The 22,203-nt window shown below is 39.2% G+C and overlaps 1 protein-coding gene across 1 annotated transcript; it reads left to right on the top strand.

Annotated features, from left to right (window-relative positions):
* The first annotated feature begins 2,697 nt into the window (after positions 1–2,697).
* Positions 2,698–18,716, top strand: kcnj5 (potassium inwardly rectifying channel subfamily J member 5). The gene is made up of 3 exons (XM_038693497.1): positions 2,698–2,776; positions 4,955–5,828; positions 16,106–18,716. Exons 1-3 carry the CDS (start codon positions 2,714–2,716, stop codon positions 16,489–16,491), a joined length of 1,323 nt encoding a protein of 440 aa, XP_038549425.1. The 5' UTR covers positions 2,698–2,713; the 3' UTR covers positions 16,492–18,716.
* Positions 18,717–22,203: the final 3,487 nt, after the last annotated feature.

Raw genomic sequence — 22,203 nt, 5'->3', positions numbered from 1 at the left:
CCAATCAAAGCAGTCTCTCGCCAAACTTTTAACTAACAACATATCCATAACAGCAGCAAGGAGTGTGGTTTTTACAAAGCATGTAGCCTAGGCCTAACGTTTATTAACACCAGCGGCTGAAATGAAAAAATAAAGCAAGTAAATCCCGACTTTTAAACAGCTGCACATGTAGCCTGTTTATAAGAGCAGTATTCAGTAGTTACAAAACATTGCGTTAACACCACTCTCTCCCGGCAAGTCCAAGCATCAGTGGCAGTAGCTGCTAGAGTTTCTCTCTGTAAGTTTCACGTCACTGTGCTGCTTCAGCAGATGCTTCAATAAATCAGATGTAAATTTGTTTGCGGTTTTTGCTGGTCACGCAGAGTTTACAATAGACGACAATGTTCTTTGCATCTTAGACTGTGACACAACAATGACAGTAGCTACAGCTGTGGACAGAACGCCTCTCTCCCTCGTTCTACATTCTTCCTTTAGTTTTGGCTATCAGCGACATGAACAACAAAGTCAGGTACCGCTGAGCTGCACCACAGTCGTGGATTTACGTCAAGGATGGTGCGTTCAGTAACGAGTAACACAGCGTTACTTGCCTTAGTCACTAGTAATAATATTACCGTTTTAGAAAAGTAATTAGTTATACTACTTAGTTACTGGGAAAAGTAATATTATTACACTGAAAATGATATAAGCATTGGCAAGTACCAGTCCAGCGACAGGCCTACCGGCGTACCACATGGTAAACTTTGTGAAACGGTTGTAGTTTTGTTAGGTTTAGGCAACAAAAGTTCTTGGTTACGTTTAGGAGTTTCTGTTGTGGTTTCTGTTAAAAGAAATACGTTATTAGTAAGTCACATAAGTCGTAAATCACGTAAGACGTAAGTCACGTATGAAATTTTATTTAAATAAAAACTTTGAATATGTCAAGTTTGACTTTCTTTCACATGTGACTCAAACCTCAGTCTCCTTTGTTAAAGTCCTGAGTTTACTTTACACATCCATCCACCCCACCACATACCTGCGTGGACTTTGTTACTCTTTATACTACATCACCTGATTTCTTCCACCTCTAGAGCTCGTAGCCTAACAGAAGATCTAAATATGAGTCGTAATAAGCTGCTGCATAATCAACTTCTGCGGCCATTTTTCTGGTGAGGATGAGTTAGGTTTTGCATATGATTATCATTGGTAAGCTAATGCTTTTTGCATTGCGATGATTTTCTATATTTATTTAAAAAACAGAATAATATGTATAAACGTTGAAGTCTGTTAAAAGAGTATGGCCACAAATAGTAAGATTTCTTTCACTGAGCAGAAGCTTGTGAATTCTGCATTTCTTCGACTTCCAAAGTTAAACTTTGCCTTTATTGTTGAATCAGCTTAACAAAAGTAGTTAAAAAATGAAATTCTTCACATACACTACAATGTTATTCCTTGAGTTTACAAGCGAGATAACAGTAGCTTCCCTGTACAGTATATACCTGTATAACAAATACCTTCACATAGAATATTTAGACAAAATATTACAACAAATACAGATGCAAATATGTTGAATATGTTAAATATCTTACCTTTTAAAGTGTATAGTTCAAACTGCCCTGATGGGTTTCTTTGGGTTATAATTACACCAACTGGTACATATTGACATATTGACAAATTGAAGCAAATTAAATGACAAGCAGAAACTAATGTGCCTGGGGGGTTGCACTATACATCAACACAACATTGTTGGCATAGACAAAATATGTGTACATTTTAAAGAGGTTGCAATTTAGATCTTTAGTCTATGATCTAATGGATACAGCTTGAAATGTGCTCTGAGGGCACTGCAACTTTGGCATTCTTTGTTGCATTGGTTCATTTTAATGGTGGTGATCAGTGAATTGAAGTTTATTGAGCTGCTGAAAATATCAAAATTTTTTGACACTTTAAAAACATGTATGTTGTAACAACTGAACATCAAATATAAGTTCATATTTCAACATATATGTATGCCAATATTTAATCCAGCATGTATATATTTTTACAGGCTAAGCAGCAAATGCATCTTCTGGTTGTTCAGGTGCTGTATTCATGAATGCGCCAACCCCGTCGGCAAAAAACATTATGTACAACTGATTTGTTTTGCATCAAACACATTTTGAGCAAAACATAATTCCTGGAAGTGCTACTTTTTGCACCACATGCAAGATGTCGCCTCCTCAGTCCCGTGTATGGTTGGGTTTAGACAACAAAAGCAACGTGTGATGCCTCGTGACTCAAGTCTGTGACGAACACAATTGGTCCCTAACCATAGTTATTAGTTATGAGGGTCATAGCCATTGTTGAATAAACAGAAATTTTGATCTAATGATGGCAGTTGATGAAAGGTCAGGGGATCAAAGTTTTTACAGATGATCACCTGGGGACCATGAATGCCTATCCAAAATTTCATAGTATTTTATGTCATACTTATCAAGATATTCCAGTTTGGACCAAAGTGGTGAACCGACCAACCGATGGTTTAAAATCCTGTCTTGTTATGTTGATAAAAACATATTTCCGGCAAGCTTATTTATGTGATATGTTTTCTAGTGACGCTATCTATCTATCTATCTGTTGTGTTGGTTCATTTTAATGTTGGTGATCAATGAATTGAATTTAAAGATGTGTATGTTTTAAAACTTAATTTAATTGTTTTACTTCCTTATGTCTTACAGGTGTTGAGCTTCAGCTGAGGATGGCAGGAGATTCTCGAATCCTCATGGACCATAATATGGAGATAGGAGTCACACCTGCACAGGTAAACTGCACAGCCACTTCTGGTCAAACACTGCACTGATCACTATGATCTTTCCACAGCTGGGAAAGAAGACCTGAGAGATTATGTGAGAGAAATGTGACATGGTGATGGAGGCTCATTGAGACAGCAGAGGAAGAAAAAGAGATGGGAAAGATATGGAGAGATGGCAATGATTAGTAGGGAAAAAGCTATGTGTGTGAGAAAGAAAGTCAGACTGATGGATTTAAAGCGTGGTGGGAATGAGGAGGATAAAAAGGCTGTTAGATAAACAGTAGATCTCATGTATTCATCGATTAAAGATCAAGCACCGCAAAGTGTAACCAAACCTAATTCTTTAGATAAATTTAAAGATAAATTCAGTTAACTTGGCAATGGGGCTAGAGATATAAGAAAAGACTCCCCACTCATTCCCAAAAATGGATGGTGGGGTTGCACTGGTCGTGTCTTGATTCCCCTGCCAATTGGAACCTATGCTGTCTATCCATGCACGTCCAGAATGGCTCAATGAGAGAAAACACCCACCGTTTACTACTGTCACACAGATAGAACTAATGAATTTGTTTATTGACCATCACCCCCACAGACTGTATTGACTACAAATGCCAAAGATTGGATGGCACTGTTTGTGACAGCTTCATCTATCACTCAATTAACCCCAGCCCAAAGTGTGGAAATAAGTGGGTATATCTTCGGCTGCCTTTCATTTAAAAGCAGTGTAGTGTAAAAGTAGTGATTATCGACAATTTAAAAGGTTTCCATCTAAGAAAAGACTGTATTCAGATTCTATATTTGATCCATTATCCCTGAGTGCAGTTGGTAATAAGGGAGCCCATTGACATTTAGTGAATGCATTGTCATCAAACCACTAATTGTGATGCCAGTCAATAAGAATTGTCTTTCAATTCTTCTCTGTCAACGTTCATTTAACCGGGATCACTTCGAATCAATATCTGAAAACCTAATATTGTACATGCAGGCCTGGCCAAATGTGCATGCCATGCACACAGGCCAGCAGTGAAACGGCACCTAAAACATCCTGAAATCAGGTTTAAACAGATTTTATTATCCAGGCTCTAAAATCGAAGGCACTGCAAGGATATTGTAGTGCCTTAGATTATGCCCTTCCCCGGCTGAACAGCGAGAGCGATCGTCTTTCTGATAGAGCAGAGAAGCAGCCAGTGTAACCACAATAGGATGTAACTTTCCTGGCGTTGTGAGCATGACTCTAGAGAGAGCTGGATCACAGGTGTCTGATTAGCAAAGAGAGATTCAGAGGACACAGGAGCTTGCTTCTACACAATGCATTTCAATTATCAGCTCAGATTGGAAGTGTCAGTGTGCTGCCAACGTGTCCTTGGTCTGTTTGAAAGGTGCCTTGCAACTCTGTCCTCCTGTGTGTGTGTGTGTGTGTGTGTGTTTGTGTCTTTCTGTCTGTATGTATGCATGTGTCTGTGGCAGTCATTGGTTTTTATATATGTTATAAATGTTTTAAAACATGCAATATTAGAATCTTGCATTGTGCATTAAAGCCGGTTTCTAGATAAGTGCAATATGTGTGCCCAGGCATATGCCAGTCTTTTTAAGGATGCCATAAGGGTCTACTGGGGAAGGATGGAGGATATGTTCCTATTCGGGCCTGCCAATGCCCCAGAGGGTGTGAGGGGAGGGAACACAGGGGACAGGGAGGGAGGCAGGGCACAGCTGTGGGGCCAGATCGCCTCGCTGGAGCTGGGCCAACATAGACAAAGACCTGGGCGTCCTTGTGTTATTGTTGTGTCCTTACTTTGTCTTTCTCCCTGTATATAGATGCATGCACTGACATCTACAATGTCATTGTGGAGTAGCACAGAGCAGTGACTTCATAACGGCTCTTAATTTTATTTGCCTCCCCGCCAGCAGCACAGAGCGGTGTGATTGTTTCTTTTACAGAGACTGAGAGAAAATCAAATTAAAAAGGTTTAACACCTTCAGCAACCAGTGCAAAGTCAAAGCTTTAGAGAAAATTTTTATGAAAAGAAATCACTGTGGCTCTGTAAAGTATACCCATATGGATAAAAACTTAAATTGCTATTGTTCTCTCTCCCTCTTTATGTCTGTCTTTGCTTGCTTGCTTTCTTTCACTCTCCATCATCCCCTTACTTTGCCTCTCTCTGTCTTTATCGTTTCTCGTCCACATAGGTGAAGAAGCTTCCTAAACACTTGCGGGAGGCTCAGATCTCGACAGAGCGTACCCACTTGATTTCTGACCCGGCGAAGAAGCCACGTCAGCGATATGTGCAAAAGGATGGCAAGTGCAACGTTCATCACGGAAATGTGCAAGAGACCTACCGTTACCTCAGTGACTTGTTCACTACGCTGGTGGACCTACGCTGGCGTCTTAGTCTCTTCATTTTCACCTTAGTCTATGTAGTCAACTGGCTTTTCTTTGGCTTTCTGTGGTGGCTGATAGCACTAATCCGTGGGGATCTGGTGCATGCTGATGAGGAGGGCTGGACCCCATGTGTGGAGAACCTCAACAGTTTCGTCTCAGCCTTCCTCTTCTCCATTGAAACAGAGACCACCATAGGGTATGGTTATCGTGTAATCACAGAAAAGTGCCCTGAAGGTATCATACTGCTTTTGGTGCAGGCCATCTTGGGTTCTATTGTTAACGCCATGATGGTGGGCTGCATGTTTGTGAAGATCTCACAGCCAAAGAACCGCGCCGAGACCCTCATGTTCTCGCACAATGCTGTCATATCAGTGCGAGACAACAAGATGTGCCTGATGTTTCGGGTGGGGGACCTGAGGAACTCTCACATCGTGGAGGCATCGATCCGAGCGAAGCTGATCCGCTCGCAGCAGACCAAGGAGGGGGAGTTCATCCCACTCAACCAGACTGACATCAACATCGGCTTTGACACAGGAGACGACCGGCTGTTCCTGGTGTCACCGCTTATCATCTCTCACGAGATCAACGAGAAGAGCCCCTTCTGGGAGATGACAATGGCGCAAATGGAGAAGGAGGAGTTCGAGATCGTAGTTATCCTTGAGGGCATGGTGGAGGCCACAGGTATGAAGGGCGGGGGAGCTGATCAAGGGAAGGGGTAAAGTATGGGAGAAAGGCGCTATGGGAGGGCATATGGCTGATGGGTAGAAAGACACAGAGATTGATGAAATGCTGGATGCAGGAAGTGAGCTGAGTGGGAGTGATGGGAAAATGGATAAATGGATGAAAAGATAGAGAGAATAATATTAACAGATAATCAATAATTAATGAGGATTTTATTATTTCCATGATTTCATAACAGCTGACAAATATTTTTTGAGGAAGGTGAAACTGTTTATTTCATTAATCCTTCAACTGCAATTCTGTCTTCATAAATCATTTTGACACGTTTCAAAATATTTGTTACTTCAGCTGAAGCAGACGAGTGAAAGATGATCATGCTACAGTCGCCTCACGTGTTCTCTGTTCTCAGTGCAGCCCGCATTTCCACTGTTGCTACTTCAAGATTATATCTTTGATATTGTTTATTTCAAAATGAATGAAGTGTAGCTACCCACACTGCTGGTCTGTGTTTTGGGTAAAGGCCAAGCTGTCCTGAAAAGTGCTCCAGCCCAGTTACATTTATGAGGCAGACGTGACCAGGTGTTTTTGTAAAGTTGCCCATAGCTCCTATTTTCCAGCACAAGACTGTAACTCAAAAATCAAAATGAGAACAGTAAATTATGATGTCTATGTACCGTACAATTCATCATCATCATTTTCAATTATAGTGTTTTGTCAATTTTAAAAGCTTTGTATGTATAAATCTGCCTGTCATTCATAATTATATGTGATGAATACAGAAACATTTAGAGCATGATGGCCCACAGCTAGCTGTTAATTTGCTGTTCTAACATTTTTTCTGTGGGGTATTGGCTAAATCAGGTATTGTTTATATGCCTAAGCTGCATTATCTATTGACCTTTGTTCAAAGACTAATTATAATCCACTCAATTTAAATACAATGCATTATACATGTTACTAAATTACTTCATCGGTTATTATCATCCTTTGCATCAGTAAATGAAACACAGTGGTTGATTAGGAGTGTTTAGTCTCGTGCAAACAATTGTATTTTAAATAACTCGCAAGAACCATCGAGCTCCGTAGTGCGGTCAGGCATGGCTTTGCATGCATTGGAACATTTCTGCTCTAGTTCATTTTTGATTTTATTATTTATTTAATATTTTTCTCCTCCAAAGCACCAGTAGTCATCATGCTTCCTGCTCACGCAGCTGGATACTTGACTCAGGCAATAAATCACCTTTCGCTTCACCGGAAGAGACCATGGCATCATCCAGGGGTTATGTCGTCACCGCCCTTGACCGCTAGGCAATGGACCATTATGACCATCCAGTAGCCCTCCCCCTACTTCCTTCCCCTGTTAACCTTAATTAGAGACGTTAAACCACAAAGCATGACCTGGGGAATTAAAGGATAGTTCAAGTTACAGTATTTTCATTGTTTTTTTCAGTTTTTGCCATCATAACACTTGCACTTAAATTTTGTCATCAGCGAACGAAATACATAATTTATGTGTAATAATACAGTCTTGTAATTGACCCACATGGTGAAGTCAAGATGGTAACAAAAAGGTTTGATTAAAGCCTGTAAAAAAGTACTGATAAAATGATTGATAATAATCATGTATTTTTAATTGAGTTTTAAGGTCTTCAAGTCACTAACATTAGAATTCACAGCTGAATAAGCACCCTCAGTTGCTGTTTTAAATGTGATGAATCTACTGTCAGTTTAGTTATGTATCAGTGAATGGATGGCCAGTGCTGTGGTATGCAAAAATATAATTTGTATCTGATCTGGAAAATTCCAGGAGTAATGCCAGGGGGAGATACAGTACAAACATATTTTACATTTTTCTACATTTATGGCCCATATCAAGCAAGTAATGGTCTCATAAAATCAGCATCCTATGATGTTAATGAATTACACAGGTGTTATATAGTATAGAGTAAAAACTCTCTATTAAACAAAATATGTACCACATCACAAGTTGGATACTGTCACAGTGTTTGGAAGTGACAGATAAGGTGGTGGTGGTGGCTTCTCTTGTGCCATCATTTGTTTTCTCTGTTGATATCCAGCCTGTGGTTTTAAGCATGACTGTGAGTCAGGCTCTGGAAATCACTAACAACATTTGATTCTAAGGCAGTTCCACAACATTCTGCCCTACTACTTGATGACACATCTTAAATGGACTAATGAAAATATGTAGAAATAACAGTACACTTAATGAAATATATATATATATATATATATATATATATATATATATATATATATGTTTACATTTCTGAAAAAAGTAGATGTATATGTCTAAAATTACTGATTCAAATAACTGACAGACATGTCGTTCTCCCCAGTACCATCATCTTTGCTAATGCAAGGCCTCTGAATTCTTTGTTATCACTGCAGTTTACAAATTGCTGAGGGATTCCCCAGACTCACGGTGTACCTTGTCTGTATATTTTTCATATCTAATCGTTTATTACTATTACTTTCGATGATAAACCACCAACTTAACTAATTGCCTAAAGAAGTTTTTCAATGCAATTAGCTGACTAATATTTTGCTCTGAAAAAAAAGTGATTATGCTGCAGTTTATTGTAACGATTCAGGTCAATGCTCTGCTGTGCTGGCAGTCTAGTCATGTGCGTCAGTGATGCCGACAACAAACTTTGTTTTCATTATTGATAGTGTCTCTCAAGATAGGAGGTTTAAGGCTGTTTTTTTTATTTTACTGTAAACTATTCACATGTAAAATATGGCCTGCTTCATGCCATTTCTCCGAATCCAGAAAGCATCTTGCATCAATATTGTTGCTGTGTAAACAAGAGTGTTTGCAGTCGTGTTTTTTGTTTTACACTTTCCAGGAAAATTCACGAAAACAGACACCTGTAGCAGTGCCCAAAAGTAAGTTTTCTAAACGGATACTAGTAGTGGTTTGTCTAATGAGAAAAGTAGATACCGCTATACTGTATCTGGGACAACCGGAAAGCTTACTTGCCAGTATGCATGTAGCGCAAACAGTCTTTTCAATTAGAGTTGAATAAAATTTCAGCCAACCAATCCATTGTAATTTATAATAATCTGTCACTAATTATTTTTGTTTTTAAAGTTATCCAAAATATGAACACACTGTTGATTGATGCAAAGTAATCACAACCACACCAAGACAATGTCATTAGCGAGCCAGATTTCCAGAAGTTCCAATCCTCCAGTTCTGGTCCCGCAGTTCGATTCTAACATACACCACCTACTGGCAAGGAAAGGAAACAACTTTTGCAATTTTGATACCTCCAGGCAATGAGTGTTATGTTGCTTTCAGACCAAAAGCAAAGGAAGTATTTGAGGTGGCGCGATTACATACAAAGTCAGTTGTCAGTTGTGAGGATTAAATTTGGTCTGAATGCACAGGCTGGAGTATTTTTTCTTTGTCTGTATATGGTAGCTAAGCTGCTGTTTGAATGTTTGTGTTTCATAATTCACAAATTAGGCCTGCAAAGCATACAAATGTGGTTCGTAGTAGCATATTTTCAGCTGAATACTGATTTTTTTTAGTGTCACTGTGTGCTCTGTCCACAAAGGGTGTCCTTGTAGTTGGGGCAGGAGGGTTGTTCCTAACCAAAAACACGAAAAACACTTGCCACGAGACAAGCCCTCAGCATCTTGGTTTCAGGTAACTGAATTATTAAAATTTAAGTTTCAGTTGTACAGGAACACGTGCCAAATGCAGGTTATGTGCCAAGCTGTTCAGTTTTGCTTAGTCAGCACAGGACACGGGATCACATACAGAAAGCCTTGAGGGGAAATCTAAGTCACCACAAAACATAAGGGCAAAGAACACATGAAGAAAACCTTGTCATACCTCAAAATATCAAATATATCAAATTGCTAAGTTTCTTTCTATAAATACATTTGTCTTTTGACATAATCCACATGTATGATCTAGAACAAATGAACAGTTATACCTGCTTACCAGGAACAGAATATTAAATGAATGCAAAATATGTACCGAGATTATATTTGACATATAGGCTCCGGACCATGTCACTGCATGCAAGGATATATCAAACTGAATTCAGCAGAGATTGCGACAATCTGTTCTGTACCAAGTCGTTTTGGTGCCTAAATCTAACCAAATTGTGATGTTTCACAATGTTAACCACTTGTTTTATTTTTGCATATTTGTTAATGCCAACTTGACACATCCTACATGTCCAAAAACAACACAAAAGTGTACCCGGGGCGTTCAAAAGTGATGCCCAGGGGCTTTGACCAGGCATCCATATGTGACGAGCTGGGAGTGAGAATGTGTTGATTGGGAAATGACAACAAACTTTCCCCCAGGGGCTGGATGTTGGGGTGTAGGCCATTATGAAGTACTTCATGAGAAGGTGCAGCAGCACCATGTGATTGCAGCAGCCACACCTGCAATAAAGTTCTGACATTCTGTCCTATCAACATGGGTAAAGCTAGGGTGACCATATTTTGGTTTTCAAGGACGGTCAAGCTGCGGGGATTCAAGTAATTGGTGGCAATGTGTATGGGACTTTATAAGGTCCTACATGTGGGCTTCTAGATTGCTAGCACCTTTTTTTGACAGTGACACGTAATACCAGCTTTGCAGATGATGCATTTTACTTCAGATAATAGTAGGCTATCCTATATAGCTTACCACTACTATAATATTAATTCCAGGTACAGCAGTTTCATTATGGTTTGTTGTTCTCATTCATTAAATACTTAAATACTCTAATTTGTAAATACTAAGTGCTAACTTGTCAATAATCCAAACGATTCATGCAGGACGAGTTCAACATTTGTAGGTTTGCTGTAGCACCACGTCAACCTTTAAATAAGGTTTACGGAAATTGATATTGATGGACAACTTGCACACGCTTGGATTAATAAAACTTGATCTACTTCAGACTCCGTCTCCGCCAGTGGATCAGGGAGAAAAACTACAGGCAGCTTGTGAGTAGTAGGCCTTCAAAGCAATGCAAAACACAAACAATGAATGCAGACTGTAGAAAGCAAAAGCCAAATCCCGGACATTTTAGCCGATTTAGAAATCCTGGCCGGACACATTTTTTAGGTCCCAAAAATGTCTAGGACAAAAAGAACATATGGTCACCCTAGTAAAGCAAAGGTGTAACTAATAACAGTAATTCCAAATTTCAGAATTGGTCTGCCAGTAAGCTGACCCACCCAAATGGAAAGCAGTCATTAAAGCTAGTTAATAAATGAAATACAAGCATCTGTTGTGAGAAAGGTCTGTTGGTTACAGAGTGGTAAGTTCATTGTTTCCACTTGTTCAGTTGTGCATCATTTATATTCAGAGATCCTATTGGTGCTTTTGTATGCTTTATCCAGTTTACTACATTTGAGTTGAAATATGTTCTGGCTTCTGTGATTGTTTATTGTTGCTGTGTGTGTGTTTACATGCTGTGGAAATCCCCAGCTACAGCTTTTGTAATGTAAGAAGCTTCCCTTTCAAGACACCCATGTCAGCTTATTCTTTGTTGCTATTTCTCCGATAGTCTGGTGGAAAAAAATGCAGTTGAATATAGTGATGTTATAGAAGTCAGCAATTATTATGAAAGAAATTACTTAGGTGAAACTAAGAGCTGAGTCTTATTACAAAGTTTAAATAATGAAAATTTTAAGTGTCTGCATGGCAGTATGGTGTGTTTATGTGCTTGTGTGAAGAAGGGTCAGCTGCCAAAGATCAGCGCATTCAAAAGCCATGTTTTCAGAAAACAAAACCCAACAATCACATGAGCACGCATGGTTGTCATGAAAAGAAAATAATGTGAATTCTGTAACCTATTTTATCACAATGGCTGCTGCTCATCTGCCAACTGTCAAGTCTTGAAGCACATGAACACATCACAAATGTCTCCTACGCACGCAGCACCCTGTAGCAGACTTTTTCAACCAAATGTATAAAACAGAAAAAACTGTCCAAAGATGCAAGATGTCTTCAACTACAAGTAGCCTGGAGGATCCAGACATAACAGTTGATGACATGAACTGGTTCAGTCACTTGAACAGGCTGTTCATTTTCATCTAATCCCTCAGGAAATAACTGCTATTGAAATTTACACTACACAGATGCAGATGCATCAGCAAAATACTGTAGCAGTGTCTGTTAAGGGTCTCGGTCACCCTGTTAGTACAACATCTACTCATAGGAAAGCAAACTCCAAAATGAGATCTCAATTGTTTCCTTCTTTTCTCCTAGACACAAATGTGCTGCTTTTAAAGAGGTGGTATTATGCTCATTTTCAGGTTCAAAATCTTAATTAGGGGTTATATCAAAACAGGTTTACATTTCAAAAAACACCATATTTTTCTCATACTGCACATTGCTGCAGCTCCTTTTTTCACCCTATGTGTTGTACGCTCCGCTCTTGAGCTACAGACCACCACCCTGTGGTTGCTGGGCCCCACAGGCCTGAGGTGGCATATCATAACTTAAAACATGTTCTCAAGAAAGTCTTAAGATTGATACCATTGGACATATATAATCTGCTATTGCAATCAGTGTGAACAGATGCACTCAGTCTCTCTCTATCACAACTCAACAGACTAGTGGTCATTTTGTCATTGCTGAGCACAGCTATGACAATGATAAACATAAGCCAACAATGACAGTGAGACATAAAAAAAACAAAACAGGCAGGAACTTGGAACTTTTAAGATGTGAACTGTATTTTATTAACTTATTCAATCAACATATCCATAACTTATTAACTATAAATAGGCTTTGATACAATTTGATTGAAAAGACTTTTGCAAAGGATTTTCCATGAACATCAGTGGACCAGAGGTAGTGCCTTGTCTGCAGTATTGGAGCATGTTAGGCCTACTTCATTTGTGAAGTGTTTTCCTGTCAGACGTGCACTACTGCAGCACTGAGTAGCTGTTTGTCTTTCAAACAGCTACAGTAAAACAATCAACACCACTGTTCAAAGTTGAGAGTGATGAAGAGCTCACTCCTAATGAGCTCCACAGAGCACCTGGTTTTGCTGTCACCTTGTTGGTCATTCTGGAAAATATCCATTTCACCTAACCAGTGGATGCTGCAATGCTTATGATGTGGCTGATGATGGACATTGTGAGAAGTTGCTAATGAACTTGAGTAAATGTAAAGGGGGGTGTGAACACAGATTTTGGCTAAAATATTTGTCATTGTTTGCAGTAAAACCATCCAAACAATGGCACCACACATAAATAACCCATCTAAAAACATTTAACACCATTTTTATGATTGGTCTGTAAATATATTTATGTTTTAATTTTATCAATTTTTATTTAGCCTATTATTAATTTTAGTATTGAAGGATGCAATTCTATAGATTGGTTAAGCATAACACATTGTTGTTTATATTCTTCACATAGGCACTATATGTATACCTCAACCTTAAAAAACAAATCATACCATAATGTAGGGATGTGATCAGAAAATGTGTATGTTTTATTAAGTCATTACACTGCCTCGACATGCTGTCACAATTCTGACAGGCCACCACACAGAACACTGGCCGACAAATTGAGCAGCTTGGCTTCACTTCCACTGAAACTTTCCAGACAAGTATTTGATTTCTCGCAGTCTCGTCATTGGCAGTACTTTTGCATCCACTTTCATTCCAAAGGGGATGCGGGGGGGTTTCTTGAGCTGATGCTGCCGTTGTTTCAACTCAATACCCTGCCAAGAGAACTACCCTAGCTAGTTGCATTCTTGTATATTATGTGGGTCACAGAAGTTACAGCAACTGAGACTAGTGAAGATGTTGCATCATTGTATATTATGTGGTACACTGCTGGAGATCATATCATATCAGCATAACGTTAGCAACTGGTGGGCGCTAGATTGAAAGCTAACGTTATCTAACTTCAGGCAACCAACACACAAAATCACAATATATTCCACATGCTTTGCAGTAACGTTAGTTTACCTATCCAATGGGATGAATGCCAACTCTGAGTCGGTTTTTATATCCAAAACAAAGCAGAAATATCTGACTGTTTTTGCCTAACGTCAGTCTGTTTCTCATTTGGCTTGATGGGTTCAGCACATAAAACTTTTTGTTGTTATTTATTCTTGTGTGGAGTTTGTGTTGTGCTGGCAGTCAGTCGTTTTGTGGTGTTAATGGACATGATGTTAGCTGCGGTGTCCCTGTGTGTACAGTTCAGTAGATAATAAGTTGGCAAGAGGCTTGGGAGTGCAAATGCAGAAAGTCTGACCTGATTTCTTCACATAGGATGCAGCTTACTAACCGTTCAAGGGACAGAGAAAGCATTTTTATGCGAGGTTCATTTTTATGTGAGGTTACAACCTGTCTCACAAATAGGTAAAATAAAAAAGAGAGATTAACTGATAAGTGATTTCATTAAAAAGACTACATATAGCCAATTTACTGAACTGGACTGCAAAGTGTTGAATTTAAACTATGAATTTAAAGCCAACACATCAAACAATATGCCATCTCAATTAATAGACAGACACTATAGAAAATCCTTCTCATAGTGTCTGAAGATGCTATATTGTCTTTGATTATCTAGTCACAAAAATAACAAACATTTCAAGTTAAATGTGGAAACTAGGCCACTCATATCCAGAGGGAAAGCTGAAGAAAAGGTGCAAAAGCCCCTCCTCTCACCGTGACATTAGACACCATATCAGTTTGGCATCTACATCTATTTTAGAGCACACGCTTGATGTTATTAGTGATGTTATGTATTTCCAAAGAGATGAAGCATTATGTAACTGCACAGCTGGGTGATCTGTGGGGAGTCAGATGTTTCTAGTTTAAAGTGATACTGCAAAATCTCTGTCTTTTGAGTATTATGCACTCCCCTGTTGGCAAGAAAAAGGTGGCTGTAAGAAGTTGTGGTTAGCTTGTGTTTACTTAAGGTGGCTAGAAGTCTAATTCGCCAAAAACGATTCAGTTGTGTGAACTAGTGATAATCTTGTGAAAGCAGAAAGCAGTGAGCGAGAAATGGAAAATAATGGTCATATATTTTCTTGAAAATTTAAGTGTTTGAATGAAGCTTCTAGGTGAGAAGTTGGATGCTGGTTTCGTGACACACAGTTAGCTGTCTCCATTTCTTCCTTCTTATTCACAATTCAAGCAGGCATTAAAGAGCGGTATGCAGATGTTTTTAGAACTATTTATTTTACATGTTATTTATGCTAAAGTTGAATCCACAAGAGAGAACACTAGCTAGCTTGATAACCGCTAATGAAGGTACCTCTTGTTACCATTAAACCTAAAGCAAGTGTTATACTTTCTGCGAGTACACGGAAGTCAGCATAGGGTGGACGCATAGGCTCTGTGCCTCCCGTTTCTTTTGACCGCGCGCCCACTACACTACCAGGGTACCAACCGGTCTACTGCGCATTTGTGGAACGAGTCTGCCAAGCTGACTCCAGAAAGTAGTATAAACAGAAGTAGTTTGTGTCCGTGGTGTAACTATCTGCAGCATTCTGCTGCATTCTGCATTCATTACAGGAAAAGCACAGATGTAATTAATAACAGTAATAATGACTGGGTGCTGCCTCACTGAAAAGGCTTACTGGGACACTTAATGGAGAGGAGTCATCACTAATGGTTATTTGTTGCACCTGTTATTTCTGCTGTGATTAAAAATGTCTAACCTGTGTGAAACCTACAAACTAGCACATCTCCAAAAATAGACTGTGCAATGTGTCAAAATTCAAATCTGACACTACCAACACAGGAGCCTTTCTCCCTTTCCATTTCCAAAGCAAACGCAGTTGCAAGGATGGGCTACCAAACGTTTTTTTTCTGATTTGCTTATTGGCAAAAAGACACTTTCTTATTTTCTTATACACTTTGACAAAATAAATACTGACACTTTCTTAGCTTTCAGTTGTGCGTAAATAAGGCATGTATTTTATCAGCCTATTTATTTTACTTTCTCAAAAGACTAAACCTTTCTATTAAGATCAGTGGCCTTTCCATCATTATTGCTTGCACAAACATAATGTTTAGAGGAAACACTGTGCAGGCCATTTCTGTGAACAGTTTTTGTACAACCATGAATAATGTACTGATGCATTCTCTCTTTCTCCTTATATCCCTTTTCATCTGTGTGTCTGTGTGTGTGTCTGTTCACCTGTCTGATCTGATTGTGTGTGTGCTTGCCTCTTTTTCATACCATGTGTATGCATGCTTCATATTGATTTTGTGTGCATGGTTGTGTGGTTGCATGTGCATATGGACACATACACCTATCCATACCTGTGACAGGGATGACATGTCAGGCACGGAGTTCCTACCTGGACACAGAGGTGCTTTGGGGTTATCGCTTCACACCTGTTCTCTCTCTGGAGAAGGGCTTCTACGAGGTAGACTACAACAACTTCCACGATGTCTACGAGACCAACACCCCCACCTGCAGCGCCAAGGAGTTAGCTGCTAAGCTTCGGGAGGGGCCGCTATTGCCTCAGCTTTCGCTTCTGAGCCCTGAGCCCAAAATGCATACTTTTGACCCCCTAAATCGTCTGTCCAAACTGGACCCACTCAGCCAGGATGAGGACAAGGAGGAGAGAGATTCAGGGGGTGACAGAGGAGAGACCAACGGCTCAGCTGCTGCTTTGGAGGAGCAGCCCCTTGCTGATGGACTGCCTGACTGATGTGACTGATGGCCACATCAGCTAAAAAACAGGAGAGACTGGAGAAGAGGACAGGACAATATAATGCTTCATTTAGTCAATGGCCAGCTTGTTCCATTGCAATGCTTGGAGATATAAGATATCCGTCTCCAGCCCCCGACTCATGCAATACTCCTCTACTAGAGTGTCAATCTATATAGTATAGATTGGTTTTGTAGACACGTAAGTAAACATACACAGACACACACGTACAGTATCTATATCTACACTTAAAGGTTGGTGGCTCAGATTGTCTTTTTATAATCGTAACGGCAACTTACTGCTATAACAGCTCAAGTTGTATAACGTAAACTTGAGCTGAAACTGGTAGCCATGACAGAGTACCATAGGTTTATTATGGATACTCCAATATTCTCATTTTAGAGTGTGTTGATTCAGCTTCATTTGATCAGAGCATCAGTCTCATAACTCCGCTAATGTGTCTGGCAGCAGCTTCTGCGTGGTAATGGAACCTTGTTATTGATTTTTTAAATTTTTTTTAAATGTGGGGCTTTTTATTTATTTTCTCTGTCAGTGTTGTTTTTATTCTGCGTCAGAAATCCAATTCACCTAGAAGCAAAGGTACAAGAATTCTAGTTTGGCAAGAGAAGATGTAGGAAATTGTTCTATAAAAGGCAACGTATACTGGCAACCACCATCCAGTTTAGTTTTCGTGTTCACACCATCCTCATGGTTGTACTGTCATCAATACTCTCACTGTGTGTGTCTGGTTGTCTTCCAAACACACTGAGAGCTTTGACCCAAAAGAAACCAATTAGTACCTCATTTTATACTCATGTTCAGGGTTTGAAATTAACAAAAAGAACGAGACAACTGCTGGTAAAAGCTGTGCTGCTGACTGACTATTTTGAAAACTTTGTGACTTTGTGAAGATTTAATTCCCCCTTACGCTGCAGGAACTAAAACTTCCAAGCCCTTTTCTTAGTACGTAAAGCACAATTTCCCTTGAGGTGACTCCACACTGACCTAACCACACACATTGCCACAGCTACTGGCTGATGCATGTCAGTCCTAGTTAAATGTGACATTCAAATGTAGATTAAAATATCCTATGAAATATTTATACTCAACTGCAATTTGAAATGTTCTTGATTTTTATACACCGCACATATGAATATTTCAAATGCTCCACAAGCAAAATGAAATAATCAATGTATCCTTTTATGTTTGTTTTGGTTTGGTTTTAAATATTTAAAAGAGATTCAACCTTAGTATTTTTCAGCTACACAAAAGTTGAGTCTACTGATGATAGGATCAGGTATTCTGTCTAATCTCATGAGTTTAAGATCCTACCAGCCCATCACCCGCGGTATTTGCCTTCTTTGTAATTAATTCCTCTGAACTTCATCTTTGGCTTTCACCTTTGAATTTGAAGTCTTCTTTGTCCACACACACTTGGCACACTCTGCACCATGGCTCCGTTCCACGAACCGCCCTTGGGTCTTTTGCTTGATGTAGTTTACGGCCCTTGTGACTACTGTTTTGGAAGCAGACACTTGTCGTGTGAGGGCCATAGCCTACAGTATTTTTTGTACTTTTCTTTGAAAGGACACATGTCAGAGCTTGCATGCATGAATCAACCCCTATGCGTCCCATTGTTCAGTAAGTTTAATACAGTAAAGAAATACAGGGTATTTTCTAGGCATGCAAATTATGAGATTTCTACATAATATTATCAGATTATGTATTAATATTCAATTATCATTTGTTGAGAGAAAAATGAGATTCCTGATACTCCCCAATTTAATGTTTGTTTTTTGTTTTTTTACTGATGCTTGTCCAATTAATGTTTTTATTTTCACTGTGATATTTTTGCATCTTACTATGTATTTCATTTGCTAAACGATACGTTTGTCATTAGAGAGAGATCATCTTTCATTGCTGGAATGTCATCTGTTTTCTGTGTGTTCTCATGGGAATAAACATAATATGGCCGAAAGAACAACATGTTCCTGTTAGATAATGGGTGCCTTCACGAGCGAGTGCATGCGAGTAAGTAGTAATTTTGCACAAAACTTTGCAACTGAGGATTCAAAAGTAGGCAACCTTATTTTAGCATGTGTGACACTGCACTCTATCCGCTATAGTGTGACAAAATGACAAATTTAACTGTGTCTTACACACCTGAAAACTGGATTAGTTGCATATCAAATCATGAAAAGGAGACTTATGCAACCTTTAAATTATCAGCGCAGTACAATCTTGCACTAAAGCTCAAGGCAAAAACTGCTTCATGCATGCTAGGGGAAAAATATAATGGATAACATCAAGAACTTTGTCGCTCCCTTTCCATTTCTAAATTTTAATTTATTCATTAAAGTTATACAGCAGCAAAGACTGGATTGATCTCAGTAGTAGCCCAAATCCTCCTTGTGCTAAAAAGTAGTTGCCCAAGCCTATAAAGGTTTACTTGTGGATTAGCATGATTGTGGCTGGACCTAAACAGCATTGCTGAGTCAGCTTTGTGTGTTAGGAGATTGAAATTACTCATGCACACACACAAGGGAAGACACAATCTCAGAAAACAGCTGGCAGACTGATTAAGGCCACCACAGCTATTAACTAGCCTCAGAGAAAACATTGCAGAAGTCACAGGGGCAATCACATTTATCCAGCACCTACAACCGAGTACAACCAGTAATAAAATGAAACATGATGTTACATTTGATGGCCAGCATGTCATAGAAATTCACTGAATCATAGCAATGTGCTGTCAAGGCTATTCTTGTCCAAGCTATTAAATTTGGAGGCTGGATCGTCAGCAAGCTGACAGTCCCTGATTCAAATCTGAATAATGTACGATGATGAATATAATGCATCTATTGAATGGTGCATTGAAATAGGTACCCAAAGCAGGTGCATGTGGGTGAGCGTGTGTGTGTGTGTGTGTGTGTGTGTGGGAGAGAAAGATAGGGACATAATCAGTCATCACCACCTAAAGCCAACAGGCGCACGTAAACACAATAACACCCACAAACACACAACAAAACTAGCCATTTAAGCTTTTGCCAAGTTAAATGTGCCCTTTTTACAATGGGGAAATGATGAAAGGAAAAGAACAAAAAAGACAAAATTGCTAAAGCTGATGAATGGCACCACACCAACAGAGTAACAAGCTATTGTTCTTTCTCTTTCTATGGCTAGCTAATACTCTTTCCTTCTCCGTTAAATAATGCATGCTTGTGACGAAGAAGGAAGCACATAGGCCATTAACAACTGTGTAGTCAGAATAAAACATCCTGCACAAAAAAGAGAATTCTTGGAAAAAAGGCAAGTGGGAGGATTTTTCTCCGGTACAACACACATAGTGTGATCTCTTTATATTCTTGCACCATTATCGGACTCCCGTTATTTTGCCCTTGCAAACAAGCTGACCCTGTGAAACAACTCCCACAAAGAGGAAACACACACAGACACAAACATGCAGTGCATGGGTTATTTTACAGTACTTCTCACAGTTTTTTCCCAACCATCCCAAGCAACATCCAAAGATGAAAAGGCAAGATCCCAAACCCCATTGTCCTCTCTTTAGCAACTGTGACTCCCTGCTGCAATTATATCTTATTAAGCATTCAAATAAACTCATACATGGCACTGTAATTGTTCCCTTGTCTTCATTCCCTTAAAGCTCACAATGGTAGAAGATGTCTTTATGTATGTAATGTTTTTCTTTTGGTAAGGTTGTAATTTAACTCCTCTTGTGCACTCTTAAGATACCTGGCAGCTGAAGCCGCTTTTGCATATGCATCTTCACGTGCAGCTCACTGTCCCAAATCCATAAGAGCTGGTGAGTTTCCTGGGAATCTTCCCCTGCACTGATAGTTGGAACAAAAGCTGTAAGCCTCCAGAATCCAGCAGTGAACATGTTACAAAACCTTATATAATACAGTCGCACACAGAGCAAGTGAACCTCTCACAAGAAGCTCTGAGGAGATGTATTTCAGTCTGCTGTTTGTTCATGGTGAAAATGTTGTTAGGAGTAGGTCAGTTAAACAGTTTGAAGCAGTTCATTTTGGGGGGGGTGTTAAAGGAAATGTATGAAATTCTGGTAAAACAATATTGGAGCTGCTCATCCATCCACATGTTTTCTAGAGCAGAAACATTGCATACAGCCTCACCACACGTTTCTTGTCATGTGTGAACTCAGAACTTTCACAGATAGTATGAGAGAGAAAACCACTCGCACTGCCAGGCAATTCTGTTTGGTTCCTTATAAAAGGCACTTGTTAAAGGATCTTTTTCTGGAGTTTTGAATGGAGCAGCCAGACAGATGTACAGATACAGAGAGAGAAACCTTTGCCTTTTCCCTGCCAGGAGACAGAGGTCTGCCCTTTGATGTGTTTGGACGATGGCAGCCTTTGATGAGGATTTCTATGGCTGCAGAGTGGCTCTGGCAAATTGAGCTGGCAAAGCATCACCTGCTGAGGAGCACAGGCAGGCAACACTGTGAAAACAAGTCTATTTAAGAATGTAAACTGTAAATTCAGTGCCAAAGTAAAAAAACATTAGCTCAACATTTTGTGAAATACTTTAATTTTCTTTCTTGCCTAGAGTTATATATAAGATTGATACCATTCTTATGTCTGAAAGTTAAATACGTATGAAGCTACAGTGCAATCAGATGGCTAGCTTATTAGCACAAAGACTGGGAATATCTAGCCTGACTCTGTCCTGGTTAAAAACAATACCTACCAGCACTGCTGAAGCTCTCAAATCAACATCTTCTTTGTTTATTTCATACAAAAATCAATGTGTAAAGATAACAAACTATGTTTTTTTAACGGGGGCCAGGATTCCACCTGTTTATGCTAAGTTATGCCCATCCAGCTGCTAGCAGTAGCTTCATATTTAGCATACAGATGAAAGATAGACATAAAACTATTAGTAACAGTCTCCCATGTAAAAAGCTCACCCAAAAAATAACTGAGGGAAATTCTTTAATTTGCTTCATTTATGTCAGAAGCTTTTTGACCTGTAATATTCTTAATGTTCTGTGAGCCAATTCTGTCGCCCTAGGCCTTTTTTAAAACTGTGCAAGCCAACAGAGCATTCAGGGTTGGATTAATTAACACTGACCTTTTAGCATCATAGTTAGCCATTACTTCTACATTAATACTGCAGTCAAACATGAACTGAATTTAGAGCTTCTGCATGAGGTGGGGAGAGGAGTTCATAATCCACAACCACTTTAGAACCTTACTGACTCATCATCATGGCACAGAGCAATGTAGCAAACATTGGTTGTTGTGATACTTCTTTTGGGAAAACTGAGAGATTAAGGTTGAGGTTTGTTAGCTTTTTAGTATTTTCTTTGCTTGTCTTATAGTTTATTAGAAAAACATATTAGTCTAGGTTTTGATGAAGAACAGGGGTGGGGTTGGGGTAGCATCTAGAAGATAACTGGGAGGAGTATTTTTTTTCCCTTATAGCTTTAACATTTATAGAGAGAAAAAATCTATTAAATGACATTTAGCTTAGCTTTTTATACTTTCAGAAGTTTTTGTCATTGTTTTAATACTTCCCTCTTTCTGGAATATTTTACAGCCAGTTATAACATGAAACATTTTCTCTGTCTCTTATTTAAATATTGCACTGGTAAGTGTAGGGAAAAGAGGCTGGAACTGAAGAGTGCTTTTGAACTTGTGGTGGATTTAAGCCACTTGAGAGCCTTTG

The sequence above is a fragment of the Micropterus salmoides genome, unplaced genomic scaffold (genome assembly GCF_014851395.1).
Source record: "Micropterus salmoides isolate LMB-PRFRI ecotype aquatic unplaced genomic scaffold, ASM1485139v1 Ms_hic_scaffold_3, whole genome shotgun sequence".
NCBI classification, from domain to species: domain Eukaryota; kingdom Metazoa; phylum Chordata; class Actinopteri; order Centrarchiformes; family Centrarchidae; genus Micropterus; species Micropterus salmoides.
The sequence above is the reverse complement of the archived record's forward strand: the minus strand, read 5'-3'. Positions and strand labels throughout refer to the sequence as shown.